Source organism: Mus caroli, chromosome 15, assembly GCF_900094665.2.
Source record: "Mus caroli chromosome 15, CAROLI_EIJ_v1.1, whole genome shotgun sequence".
NCBI lineage: Eukaryota > Metazoa > Chordata > Mammalia > Rodentia > Muridae > Mus > Mus caroli.
Genome location: NC_034584.1, coordinates 85,762,634 through 85,777,784, shown reverse-complemented (window position 1 = coordinate 85,777,784; position 15,151 = coordinate 85,762,634). Strand labels below are relative to the sequence as shown.

Here is a 15,151-nt window from a genome sequence, read left to right as displayed (position 1 = left end):
GTGTGTGTGTGTGTGCTTATGGGTGTGTGCCTGTGTCTGTGTGTGCCTACATATGTTATGTGTGTGTGTGTATTTGTGATTTGTGATTCAAGTGATTCAGTATAGGCACGTGCGCATGTCTAGTATTCTCTGTGAGTCTAAACCTTCTCTTTACTTGATATTTGGGGTGTGTGTGTGTGTGTGTGTGTGTGTGTGTGTGTGTGTGTGAATCTATGCAACCAAATCTTGACTTAGGGATCCTGCTCTGTCAGCCTCCAGGTAGCTGAGCTTACAAGCATGTGCTACCCTCTCTGATACAGCTAACATTTTTGAACTTTCAAGTGGACAAGACAAGAACAGTATGTTGATATGCATTATGCAAATATATATTTTGTGCAACTTACATGCAATCAATTCCTCTGGAATTCCGTCAAATTGTCCTATTAAAGAAAAGATAGTCAGGATGAACTGTTTGGGAAGTGTTTTATAACACACTCCTTAAAGAAATCATCTAAGTGATGAATCATCAACCTAAAAGCAAGCCATTGCCTTCCACATAAATGTCAGCACAACTGTAGTTCTTGTTTGACTCTGATTAAAGATTAAGTCTTGAAAATGGTAAACACACACTTTAAAATCAATACACCCCACTAGTCCCTTGAAGGCACCTTGTCACTTTACAGTGATGGTGTCCTACGTTTGAAATAAACCATCTAGCTCAGGATTGCTTGAGTTACAACACTCTGATAATGAATATATAAACTTATTTGAGTATCATTTAAATATTCATTTTTTTCTAACACCCAGGTAGAATAAATGAAACATAAAGCCTTGCCAGAGAAGAGTGAGCTATCTAGTCCATAAGGCTACAGATTGATTGCTAAAATCTTTTCATTTAGTCTATTCCCGAAAGCCTTGATTTTGTGTGACACTCTGCAAACTAAGAAATTACACTGTTGTCATTGAGAGGATTTTTATCGTGTGTGTGTGTGTGTGTGTGTGTGTGTGTGTGTGTGTTTTATTGCATGCATATATGTGTTCTCTCTCCATATATATATGGGATGTGCATGTGAGTATAAACTTCTTGCCTGCAGAGGCAAGAAGCAGATGTCAGATACCCTGAGACTTGAGTGAATTGTAGTCAGTTGTGAACTACCCTGTGAGTGCTAGAATTTGAGTCCTGGTCCACTGCAAGAGCAGCAAATGATCTTAAGTGCTGAGCCATCTTCCCAGCCTCTTTTGTTGTTGCTGACACCATTGTTGCTGTTGGGGGTGGTAGTGTGTATATATATGTGTGTGTTTATGTATGTTTGTATGTGTATGTGTGTCTGTGCTAGGGTAGGGCATGTATCATGGCTTACATGTGGAGTTCAAGGACAGAAAAATTTGTCAGTTCTAATCTTTCAGCTTTACATGGGTTCTGGGAACCAAACTCAGTCTACATGTTTATGTGGCAAGCACCTTCACTGGCTGAGATATGTGGCTCAGGAACAAAAATTTTCTCTCTAGTATATGACTCTGGGTATCTCTCTATTCCAGACATGTAATGCACAATAACCTTGAAAAGGGACTTTAGTAGCACTGAAAAAAACACACTTGCTACATAGGCATTTGTGAACTTGATGTCAAGTTCGGTCGGAATGATATAAAAAAGCTACAAAATGGTTAATGAATAATGCAGCAGCATTATACTTTTTTTTGCCAACTAAAACTCTCTGAAGCTTGCTGCAGGATAACAGACAGAACTGTTTTTCCTATGTTCAAATTTTAAGCTCCTTTTTGTTACTTATATCTTCTGTTTTCATTAGCAATGTGTGACCAACTGCTCCTTCAAAGGCAAGCTTTTCTGCTGGATTATTAAAGATCATGGTGCATTATCCTTTCAAGACAGAAATATTACACTGTAAGGCAGAGACTTTGGAATTAGGTAGAAATAGCAGTTCCACCGCATGACCTGATACAACCAAAGTGACACCTAGTTAGATAATGTCTTTGACTAAATTTCTCATGAGCAGTATATGAAAATAGTAAGCATTCCCATAAACAAAACGAGATGATGTCTTAAGCAAATAATTATATTCCTACTTGTCAAGTATATAACGTGTCAAAAATGCATTGGACAAAACCATTCACAGTGGTCTCTCCTGGTGTAAATGTTGTACTGAGTACATGTGAGACCTGAAGTCCATCACAAAGTCAGGGTTGATGATCTGGTATTGAGGGAACACCACCACATGTGGGTGGGTGTCACTCGTGTGCTCAGACCTTGTGTGATGGCCTTGCTTCTACCTGCCGCTCAGTAGATCCCAACAGACACTACTGGGATTCCCAAATAAAACCACAAGAATGGTGGTAATGACATGGGTAACTGTCACCTGGGCCTCTGCACCGCTCACTTCCTTTATGCTACCTTGAACCTGTGATTTTCCTTTAGTCCCAAGGGAAGTTATCCCTTTAGTGTGCTTGCCTTTAAACACTAGTAAAGCTGGATATACTTTATTAAGATTTATTTTTATTTATATTATTTTTGTGTGCATGCACATGCATGTATGCTTGTGTATAAGGATCACACATGCCAGAAGAGGATTGGACTCCTAAGATAGAGGTACAGATATTTATGAACCACTTGAGGTATGTCATAGGATCCAAATTTCCATCTACATGATAGAACAACAAGTGCTCTCGACTCCTAAACCATTTCTCCAGCACTCTGGATATCTAAATATAAAAGATAAATCCTTATTTCTCGCTCTGTAAAAGCATCAGTTAAAATGGACTGGTTTTGGACTGCTTTAGATCACCAAGGGGCATACCACTGAAACTCGAAAACCACTAAAAACAAAAATTGAAAAAGAAGAAAAAGCCTTATGATAAGGCATTAACTAGAAACGGAGTCTAACATCTTAGTAAATAATAGACAGCCTAGTAAATAAGTTTGCATGTAATTAAAAATTATGTGCACAACAAAGAATACAATCAAATGAAGGAACAGATTCAGAGTGGGAGACAGCCTCTACCAGCTGTATATCTGACAGTGGATGCGTGCGTGTGTGTGTGTGTGTGTGTGTGTGTGTGTGTGTGTGTGTGTAAACATTTGAATATTTAATGAACTAAAAGTAATTATATACCCAACCCCCCCCCAAATGATCTAATCAAAAAGTAGGTAAATGAAATAAACATATAGCTTTCAAAAAAGGTAAATTATTAATGGCCAGTAAATGTATAAAACCCCATTCAACATTCATTGTTAACATGGAAATTCAAGCCCAGATTACATTGATGTTGTATCTTGTTCCAGCCAGAATAGCTGGCTAGCAGCGTGAGAACACATGGTAACAAAATGGAGGAGCCTTGCAGGCACTGGAAGCATTCTGAAGAGAGGATTAGTACAATATTGGTGGGAATTTTAAATTAGTCCAGTCACTAAGGGGACTGGTATTTCCCTCAAAACTGACAACAGAGAAAACCAAGTATCCTGCCTGTAGACCTCCTCTCCCCCTTCTAACACTCCTTCCCTTACTTGTTGCCTTGTCCAAGACACCAAGTCCAGTAACCATGCCATGCTAACCCAAGGGCCCCTTCTCCAAGGGCAACAGGTTGGCTGAGGAAGGTCCACACTGTCCTGTTGCTCCTGATATCCATCCCCAGTCCCACCCTTGCTAGTCTCATTCCCGTCTCTGTAACAGGAAATATGCTATGGCATCCCTTTCCTCTCTGACCCTATCCCCAAGGGATAACAGAGACTGTCTCCTCCAACATTCCCTCTTCCAACTCATCTCAGCATTACAGCCTTCAACACCAGCAGTCAAACACTGGGAACACACCAACAGGGCAGGCCAAGAAAACAGGCAACAGACAGTCATACTCTCCAAAAATCCAGGGAGAAAACAGAAACTAAGGAAGAAAACACCTACCCAACAAAGGAGAAATCCAGAAGTGAGCACCTAAACTTAGAATCAACCCAAAGCCATATGACCAAATGCTAGCATTAGGGCACAATCAACAACAAAGGCAGTATGTTTTCATCAAAGCCCAGCTGTCCTTCCACGGCAGAACCTGAATATTACAACATAGATGAAGTACAAGAAAAAGACTTTAGCACCAACTGTATTACGACTGAGTTCCTTAAAGAGGATATTAATAAATCCCCCAAAGAAATCTATGACAATACAAAGAAACAGTAGAAGGAAACCATTAAAACTGCTCAAGACCTGAAACTGAAAAGAGGTTCAATAAAGAAAATAAAAATGGAGGGAATTCTGGAAACGAAATATTTAGGAAGTCAAACAGGAGCTACAGACGAAAGGTTCACCAACAGAAGACATGAAAGAGAGAATTCAGACATTGAAGATACAATAGAAGAAGTGGATACATTGGTCAAAGAAAACGGTAAATCTAAAAACCATCTGACACAAAACATCCAGGATATCAGGTACAGTATGAAAAAGACCAAACCTAGGGATAATAGGAATAGAAGGAGGAGAAGAACCCCAGCTCAAAGGCTCAGAAAATATTTTCAACAAAAATCATAGAAGAAAAATGTCTTTGCCTCGAGAAAATTTTCTTAACCTCAAGAAGGTGATACAAGAAACATACAGAACATGAAATACATTGGACTATAAAAGTTCTCTTGCTATGTAATAAAACAAACATATAGGACAAAGAAAGAATATTAAAGATTGCAAAGGAAAAAGACCAAGTAAGAAAAAAAAAAAAAAAAGGTAGATCTACTAGAATTATACCTGAATTCTCAATGTAGACTCTAAAAGCCAGAAGGGCCTAGATAGATGTCCTGTAGACTCTAAGAAACCACAGATGACAGCCCAGACTACTACACCAAACAAAACTTTCAGTCACCATAGAGAGAGAAAACAAGACATTCCATGATAAAGTCAAATTAAACAATATCTATCTACAAATCCAGCCCTAGAGATACCCTTCCATTGTTCTTTAGCTTTTAGAGCAAGGACTCTCATCCGACACAGAATGTGAATAGTTCTCAATACAGTTAAAGTTTCACAGGGTAGACACGAGATTCAGGCAACTTAATATATATTAGATATTTGTGTTTTATACTTCATGCACTTTTCATGGTTACCATTTTTGTTATTTTTTGTATGTGGATTTAGATGACTCACAGATGCTCTTTTCAAATGTTAACTGTCCTGTGCTTTTACTCTGTCAATTAAGTTCTATTTAGTATATCTAGTGAAAATCAAGATAAGTGAACACTGGCCTACCACTTACATTTTTGAAAGATAATTTCTATTTTCTAAAAACCATTGACCCATCAAGTCGTTTACATTTTAATCTATTTCTTCAATGCTAGAAATGAGAGTATTATACCACACAAGAGCTGTTTAGTAAGAGGTAATAATTCCTCTTGCATGGATCATATATTTCTCATTGAAGGAGTCCTCATTTTGCCAATAAAAATTAGAATAGCAAGTTCTCAATAAATATAATACTTTCAAAATTGGGTTGGTTGTTTGGGTAATTTCTAATGGGATTATCTGCAAAGTTCTTGCTATATCAACTTTTGAAATAAGATCTCCAATTTCCACCAGTTAGTCTTTTAAATATAAATAGATTTTAAATATAAGCAATGCTTCAATTGCTGCTTCACCTGAAGCTGAGGTAGTTGCCAGCTCAGCTGTCCCAGTTAAATCCAGTTGGAAAACAAAGAGGTTATGCTTATAAACTGCTGCTATATTACAAATGCTATACAAGGAAAACCCACAGTGAAACTAAAAAGCTCATTTTATAAGTTTTAAATTTACCTCAATCATTCTCTTTTAGTGGGTTCTTTAAAAATACTCCCAGATTTGTTATAAATACCTGAGCCCTTTCTTTGTGTTGGCCATTGTTGGGACACCTTGACATGCTGTGCCCACCTACTGGGAGTTCTGAACTGGTGGTCTCAATACCAGAAGCTCTGCCTATGTTGTTTTGTCCCTTAGTAGACGCCCATAGAATTAATTGTCTGTCCTACCTGAATAACACTTAAACAAAACTGGGGTTATATCAACTTCTAAGATTTCTGGGAAATAAAGGCAAATACTAAATATTCTTTTATGTCCCCTTATATGCTCCACCCTTTGCAAATATCCAGTGCCTTTGCTTGTAATTATTTGACCCATTACTGAATCCCAATGCAAACTCACTACCTGGTGCACTGGTGGTTCTTCCTGTTGTTCCATTTGATTTGGCTGTGGTTCCAGTCGTCCCTCCTAAAAAAAGAGAGAGAAGACAAACGTAATATAATCAGTGTACCTTGGTGTTTCCATGGCCACTTTTGCCACGTCCAGCACACTTTCTTTTGTTTAAAGAGAAGTACAACAAGTTGTTCCTAACTTCATCCAACCATCAGGTTCTCATCCAATTTCTGACTGAATTCTCTGCTCCAGAATGGTGTATGATAACAATTCTTACTCATCACCAGTTAGCCTTAACCCTTCATAGATCTAAGAGCCACTAGCTTAGCCTATTAAAAGACAAATCCCCCATTTCCTAGTAGAAACTCCAAGGTTCTTTGAAACACTGAAAACTTGAGGTTTACCCTGCAAATAGACAGGCTTCCTTCTCAGCTTGTGGGACAACAGTGGGGAGGGTAAAAGACTAAGTTGTCATTGCAAACAACGTCATGGAACAGTAAGAGAATTCCAAGAGTTCCTGTTCCCCTTCCCCTACCATCTGGCTTCTGTACGCATATATGCACACGTGAGGATATAATACCAAACCTTCAACAGCATACAGACATATGCACACCCACCTCTCCTTTTAACATAAGGCTATAGATCACGTTCAGGCTTTGCTTTTGCCTTCTCAATCATCAGATCTGGAAACATCTTTACATTAGTGTTCCCTCCCTCCTTTGCAACAGATTTCACCCTTCCCGTCTTCTTTAACTGAAGACAACCTTTCTTGATCTGCATTTATTAAAGAAACATGAAAAACAAAAGAAAACAAATTGCCTGGGGACCAAGGACAGGAGGGGGAAGGAAGGAAGGGAGTGAGAGATGGAAGAAAGAGGAGGAAGGGGGGAAAGTGGAGGAGGGTGAGCAGAGTCTGGACAGGTCATCGGGTCCCACGTCATGGAACAGTACTACGTGGCTTCTGGGCCATAGGGTAAATGACTGCAGTTCTGTTCTGTTTGCCTGGCAGGCCTCCGTGGGGTGTCTCATGGTGAGGACCCACCTGCCAGGCACAAAACACCACCCGTTTCTTTCCTAACCTGTCAACACTGTAACTCTTGGATTTCTGCCAAGCCAAGAAGTGAGAAATGGCATCTCAGTCTCAGTTGAATTTGCACATTGGAGGTATGTGAAATTGATCATCTATTTCAAATCCCACACTCCTAATTCCTCCCTATCCCAGCTTACTATTAACTCTAAAAGTGCTGAGTGAAAGACTGATGCCGCCTGTCCTTTGTCTTCCTGCCTGCAGTCAGGGAATGCGCCTGGTGATTCTGCACTGAGATGCTGAGTTTTATTGTGACTGAGAAGTCTGCATGATTTTAAGGAAAAAATCCATTCATACCTCCTATGGTAGGTATTCTTTCTCTGTTAGACAGAGTTAACAGAGGGGATAACAGTTCTTTCTATTTCTCTTCGATCAATTACTAATGTGAATTTTACTACTGAGATTCCTAACCTTCAGAATGCCTTCACTTAATTAATAGAAACTACCGAGCATCTTTTTTTTTTCCCCTGAGGGCTCATTTTTTCATCGTTAGCAAACTTACCTTTCTTTTATTTTATTCATGAACTCCTAATAATTCATTTGGCCACTTACTTCCTGTTGCCTAGCAACGTTTATCTAATGTTCATCCTATTATATACCTGTTATATACTAACTATATACTGTTATATACTGTTATATACTAACATTTTTCTTTTACTTTTGATATCACATCATTTCTCCATCCTCTTTCCTCGATTCAAGCATTCCCATACAGCCCTCCTTGCCCTCTTTCAAATCAGTGACATCTCTTTTCCGTTAATCGTTGTCACACATATTTATAAACACTGGCTCAAATATGCAGCATTTATATAGCACTCTCCTCCCCTACTCCAGTCCCTTCTAGTTTCAGAGCCTCCTCCGTTCAAAATGTCCGTGCCTCTACATTACTTCTGTGGATCTTCTAGTGACACTACACGTGGCTCCTGCATTCCTGATGCCTTGAGTTATTTTGTGGACTTAGCTGCTTCCTACAGAACAGATGTTCAAGCTATATTTAAGTGGGTATAAGCCTTTGGCTTGCATTTCTATCCATTTGGTATATTATAGACGGTGCTTTGCTGCTGGCAGATGTAACATGAAGCTGGTACTCCTTCTTCCTCAATCCTATTCCTGTCTTCTCCCTTCCCTCTATGTTTTCTCCATCCATCGCTCTCCCTTCTACAGCCTCCCTCCACTTTTCTCCTTTCCTCCTCTTTCCCCCATCTCTCACTCCCTTCCCTCCCTCCCCCCTCAATCCCTTAGTCCCCAGATATTTTCCAGCTTATAGAAATGACTATGATAATGACTTCTTCCAACTGTAAGGTGAGCTCTTTCCATATGTTCGTTTAAGGGTTTTGTTTTCAAAGAAGGCTTTTTTTCTGACTTACACAAAATTATATTTGCATAATATATATGTTGACTGTGTTTATTTGTTTCCCATGTTAACTGCATTCCTCCATAATCCATTTTTCTCAGGCACAAGTGTCTGAGAAAATGAGCCTATTGGCTTAGACTTGTAACCAAAAGTTTCAAAGAAGAGAACTATATTGAGTTTGAGGCCAGCCTGGGATACTCAGCCAGACCAGGGCTGTCTCACCTATGTGAGTATGAGACACTGAAAAAAATTAAATGAAAAATTATCTGTTAATGTTTGGTTGGAAGGAATCTTCTCACTCAGTCCCACCCTTCCCCCAAATCACTTTTCTGTATTTTTACCCTTTAATTCTGTATTTTTACCCTTTAATTCTGTATTTTTACCCTTTAATTCTATGTTTGGCAACTTGCTACTTGGCCCTCATGCTTGAGGTTAATTTTAATTCTCTCCAATTTGCTTCCTTGTTTTTCATAAATTGCTACTTGCTATCTCTACTATTCGTATATTTTCTGTGAGTTTCTAAATTCGTGTTACATCTCTTTATATCCTTATTTTTTACTTAAAATATCTGTTAATGTTTCATGACTGTAATTTTTTAGAACTTGCATGCTATTGCTGAAATTTCTAATTTATGCACAGGAATAACTATAAAAAATTATGCACAGACATTCGGGTTTTCTTTTCCCTTATTCTGAATTTTGTGTGTGTGTGTGTGTGTGTGTGTGGTGGTATAGCACCAGGAGATCTATGTAGTGGCAGACAAGCTTCTGGTATACCTTATGTTTCTCAGACTTCTCTTAGTTAGTTCTTCTGGAAAGGGGGCCTTTTACAAGTGGACCCTTTCCTTTGTCTGACGTCTGATTATTAACTGCTGTCTTACATTAATACAACCTTATCATCACATGCTTCATTATTTCCTTTGATACCCAGGCTTCACAGGGATTCCTTCCCATTTTTAAATGGCTCCCTCTTTTCCAGGTAAATTTGGTGTTTTCCATAGTTGCTCAGTTATCTTTCTATGCGTGCTCTAGGCCCTTATTCTTTCAGCTTCATGGATATTTTCACTGGCTGGTCTCTGATATTGTCCAGTCTTTTTCTTCCAAGAGGGAACTGTTTCCTTCCAGCCCTGAGTTATACCTGATGAGGATGTATGTTCTGCCATTGATGGGATCTTCCCACATGTCCCTCTTTTGATGCTCTTGCTGGCATCTCACCTCTATTGTGAGAAATTTCCATCCCGTTTCCTGGAAGATTCCAGGTTATGCTTTTCTCCATGTATAGATTATTTGTCCCTCTTTGTAGCTAATAGAAATACATGTATATTCTAGTTTAAGTATCTACCAATGTCTCATCATTGTTAAAACAAAACCCCCATAGTGCCTTGAGCCTCTGTGTTGCTGTTCTGTGAGCACAGGTGCCCACTCAGGATCAAGCTGACCTTGTCACTAAATTATTCTGTACTTTTGATTAAAGTATTTCTGGTATAAGGACATATTTAGTCCAGCTAATTGAATGTTGAAACAGAGACACAATATCCAAGATACAAGATAAGAAAAGTTCTCCATAGACTCATGAATGAGCACTGCATCTACATGCATTGTTTCCAAAGGTGAATTTATTGGGACCTGTTTTTAACAAATGATTCTGCTGGGGCCTCTCACTTGAGAGCTTTTACTGGTTATGCAGGAATCATGTATGCACTGAATTGTTTCTACTTGGCTGTGTAGTAGTCCTTTAGTAAAGTCGTGTGTATCTTACCCTGTTTTAATATTTATACTTATTTTTATTCTTATCCACCTTTGCTGAAATAGGCTGTATATTTAGAGACTAAATTCAATTATGCTTTCCCAACAGCTAAAATATATGTGTCCTTGAGTTCTCTGAAATTGAACATAGCCCTAGAACTACATTGGCATGTTCATATGTTCTGAATTGTTAATTAAAGTGTACAGATCAGCCTTCTCACACACTAGTAATATAGTCTCCTCAAAATAGAATAAATCTATTCTTTTTAAAATCCAACTAATTGTAGCTCTTATGTAAAAGTGAGTTTTCCTTGGCACATACCCAAGGGACTCTCTATCATCTCTATCTCTATCTCTATCTCTATCTCTNACTCTCTATCATCTCTATCTCTATCTCTATCTCTATCTCTATCTCTATCTCTATCTCTATCTCTATCTCTATCTCTATCTCTATCTCTATCTATCTCTATCTATTACTACAGAGACATTTGTATGTCCATGTAACATTGCTGTTTTTATAATAGTGAGGGGAAGGAGTCAACCTAGGTGTCTGCCAACAGAAGAGTTTATAATAAAACTATGGCAAATTATAAAACGGAATTTCCTTCAACTATAAAAATAAATGAGAGTATGTAATATGACAGAACATGGATGAAAAGAATGGGGGCTCAGTCTGCATGTAGTTCCAGAACTAGCAGAGAAAATCACAAGCCACCAAGGGAAGGTGACTCCTGTATAAATAAGAGCAAACCAACACTCCAGTTGTTGCATAGAACATACATATAATTTGTAAAAGTTCCTTATTTAGGAAAAATTTAAGGTTGACTGGCATTCTGGGATGTGTGTGTGTGTGTGTTATATTGTTATGACTAATTTTACTTAAACATGAAAGTTTGAGCCTCAGCTGAGCTCATAATGAACTAAAATCAAAGGGAGGAGTTAGCTTGTGTCTGGCCTGTGAGCTCTGAGGCAGGTGAAAATGTGGAAACATGTGGTTGCACTTCCCTAGACTCTGCTGCTAGACCTGACCATCATGGGTTAGAGAGAGCACATGCCATGAAGTTCGGACAGCACAACACTGTGATGCCATTGGAGGGGACATTTTAAGAAAATAGAAAACAAAAAAAAAATCTTGACGTTGCTAGACATTTCTATGTCACTCTACATCTCTGGTTGAGTTTCAGTGGATAGATAATTATCAAGGGGAACCAGTGGGCTTCTGATGAAAAACTTTTTCCTGCACAGCCACAGGCTCTAGAGAGATTGTCTACTCACTGGAGTTGGCTGCAGGCAGAATCATCTCATCAGTTGGGAATCTGGTTCCTTTTAAAATGAAAAATACATGTGTTCCCTGATCTTTTATTAAAGGACAAGACACCATGCTGTCCTCTGCCTCCAAAATACCTTTCATAAATTTGCTTTTTCCTTTGAAGTTTCATCTTTCCAGAAGTTAAGTCCTAACAGTTTCCTATGATCCTTAGAATCCATAAGTCCTTGCTTCTCTTTATGCTCGACCACTTATTTTCAACTTGTTTAATAATAATATATCTGAAGCTACTAGTTTATAATCTATGGTTCTTATAGGTTACCAATCATGAGGTTTTAAAATGTCTTTATTTTGGGGGGGCCTTCTTCTAAGAGTACAGATTTTATGTGTCTGTTATAACCCACAATAGACCTGCTGAAGTCATTTCTAACTTCTGTAAACCATGACCCACCAACATACTCTGGGTGAGATACCTTCTTCATCATGAGGAATAGATGCTGTAGGAGTTTCTGTTTCATTTGATAAAGAAGGAGTACTTTTTAAATGCTGTAGTCATGAGGCAATTCATCCTACTTTTAAAACTCTTCTAAGGCAGATAGTACAATGTTTTCTATTTATCAGACATAGTTTAGTGACTTGCAGCATGGGATGAACTTAAGGAAGGTTTATACCGTTTCTCTTCTTTTTCTGATCCTTTCTTCCAACTCTCCTGTGATTCCTCTCTTTCCCCCTCCACACCCCTTTTTATCATTGAGGATTAGACTTTGGGAATTTTCTCAAGAAATCGGCCAGTGCAACCCAGAACTGAACTTGAGTCATCTCACCCCCAGATTCTACACTGTATCTTGTGCTTCTCAAATGAACTGTAGAAAGGCACTGACCTGAAAAAAAAGTCCCATTCTGTACAGATCTTGAATAAAATTTCACAAAATGACTCCAGACATAAACATGATAAAACTAAGATCATACATAGGAAAATGTCAAGACTTCGTCATTGAATAAGTACCCGACTATGGCTTAAGATTGCTATGTTTGCAAATAGTTGTTCTTAAACAGAAGCTAGATGCTCATTATGACATTTTAGACAATCAAAAAGACTTCTGGGAGCTAGACTTCAAATAGACTTGTTGAGATGGATTTTGAATGCCTAGCAGTCAGAAGACCCAGCTGGCTGACTTGTCTGTGTCATTCTGGTACTTCTGGTTTACAGTTCGACAAAAAGAACCTGAACCCTTGTCATCCTGCAATTTAGTCAGTTTAGTTATCCATCTAAAGTGACTCGGCTTCTTAATTTTTCTGTGCTATAGATATTATTTGTTTCTGCCTAATAATTTTAATGTAAACATAACTTATTCCAAAAAATAAATAAAAAATTTTCAAAAGAAAAAAAAAAAGCTGTAAATGCTAACCCAAGTGTAACCTCCCCCAAGCCTGAAGCTGGCTGAGTCAGACCTCGACTTTGCTGCCACTAAGGAGATTACCTAGGGTGGAGCCTGCCTTCCTAGATCACCCTATTGTTCAGTCACTGTCACTGTTCCTCTTCAAGATACTGCTACCTGGTGGAAGGCCACTGAGCTATTCCTGAGACTACACCCTATCCTGCATGTGGTTACCTGCAGCTGGGCTCCAAAAATGAATTGACAAGAATGGGCCTCCCCCCTCCTTTATAAGTGCATGGGCCAATAAACATTTGAGCCTTAATCAGCATCCTTGTCTTGGCTCCATTTCTCTCTCATCCGCCTAGTTTCCCCTCTCTTTTCAGCCCCAGTTTGCCTCCCAGGTGAAACCCAGTTCATGTTAGCCGTGGCCCAGTTTCCAACACCTAAGAAATTTGCTAAGACCAGAGAAATCACTGGCCGATTTCTTGAGAAAATTCCCAAAGTCTAGTCCTCAGTGATAAAAAGGGGTGGGGGAGGCAAAGAGAGGAATCACAGGAAAGATGGAAGAAAGGATCAAAAAAAGAAGAGAAGAGGTATAGACATTTCTAAGCAAAAGTAAGTATAGGAAAATAAAATCATGTCCTGGACTACTTGACACGGCCAGAAAGAGCTGTCTACGGCTTACACTGAGGGGGTGGCCTCACACTGGACAGTGGAATTTCTACTCATATTAATCACACTCTAAAGACTTAGAGGTAGTGCTGAAACGAGCTGATGCTGGAGCTTCCTGTTTGGCGTGACGTGAACGGAAGTGTGGTCAAGTTGGAAGACTACAAGAAGCGAATCCCAAACTGATCAGGTAATTACCAACTAATTGTGTAATTGTGACACTAATTGTGTCTCACTAACATACAAGGCTCAGACATATTTCTCCTTTGAGGTTCCATATGCAGACATCTTATCCTAAGAAGATCCCAGGAAATTCTGATGCTCTAGGCGATAGGGGGTTCTCTCAGTCCTGTAGAAAAATTCATCTGCTGCCTTCATCCTCAACTCCTGAAGAGGCCCTGTACTACCAAATGTTCTAACACTGCTAGAGGTCTCAAAGGCTGGTCTTCCAACTGAACTTCCCTTGCTGGCTCCAGAGCAGGTTCCTGTAGATCACCCTGTTGAACTTGGCAGTGCTGTTGAACCTAGCATACAAGAGCACTGGATTCTAATATGCTGCTTCTTTTAAGGGAATTCTGGGAAATGAGAGATATTTTACAGAGACTACAAAACCCAGCTCTTACACCTGAGATATGGGAATAAGTATTCCAGTCTATCTTTGTCAGCTTCTATGCCCTGCCCCACTACTTTCACATCTCATTGGACCAAGGGCATAAAAATAACATGGAACATATAATCCTTAGGAGTCATCTATTTATGCATATGAGAAACTGGAGTAGAAAAAAAATATGTGCATACAGTTTGAATATGGCTTGGGTACTCTGGGTAGTTTATGTTTGGGAGGCTGAATACCCAGGGTAGCAATACCAGGACTGAGAGAGTGGAAGTTAAAAGACAGGTAATATTATAGAAGAAGAAAGAGAGTGGCTCTCAAGAAGAGACAATGGTGAAAGGCTCAGGCTCCCTGCTATGCAGGTATTTCATGTGGAGAAGAAACAAATCCTTTGTACCACTGTGAGTTTCCATTTGCCCCCTACTACACACATTCCAAGGGTATGCTCTGTCACTAAAGCCAACTAATAAACCAATGAATGAAGGTAAAATTGTGCTTGGGAATCTGCGGTTGAAAAGGGAAATAAAGTATATGAGTGTAAGAAGTGCATGGAAAAGTACAGACAACTGGGACAGAAAAATAAAGGATTGCACTATGATGATAAATGAAGAAATCATGAACTGAAGACTATGAGTGAAAAGAATTCATATCTAGTAATTAAGAACTATTCAGAGAAAATACCATACCTGTTTTAATGAGTGAAGGACTTGAGATGAATGCGACAGAATCTGTTGAAGAAACTGGATGTCCAGATGTGGAAATGGAAGATGAGAGAGAAACGGACATTACGGAAATAGCAGAGGTGGTGATTGCAGCAGCTGGGCCTGGGGTGCTGCCAGCTGTCTCAGCCGGTGTGGTAGCCGAAGCTGAGCTTGAAGCAGGGGCTACCGCGGTGGTGGCAGA

At 39.2% G+C, this 15,151-nt stretch overlaps 1 protein-coding gene across 1 annotated transcript in view; it reads right to left on the bottom strand.

Moving 5' to 3' along the window:
- The window catches only part of LOC110310088 (mucin-19-like), a 97,665-nt gene that overhangs the window by 16,833 nt on the left and 65,681 nt on the right, over window positions 1-15,151 (bottom strand). The window contains exons 32-33 of the mRNA XM_021182790.1: window positions 14,935-15,066; window positions 6,147-6,209 (exon numbers count right to left, since the gene is read on the bottom strand). Of these exons, the coding sequence (XP_021038449.1) occupies window positions 6,147-6,209; window positions 14,935-15,066 (195 nt within the window). The remainder of the gene's footprint in view (window positions 1-6,146; window positions 6,210-14,934; window positions 15,067-15,151) is intronic.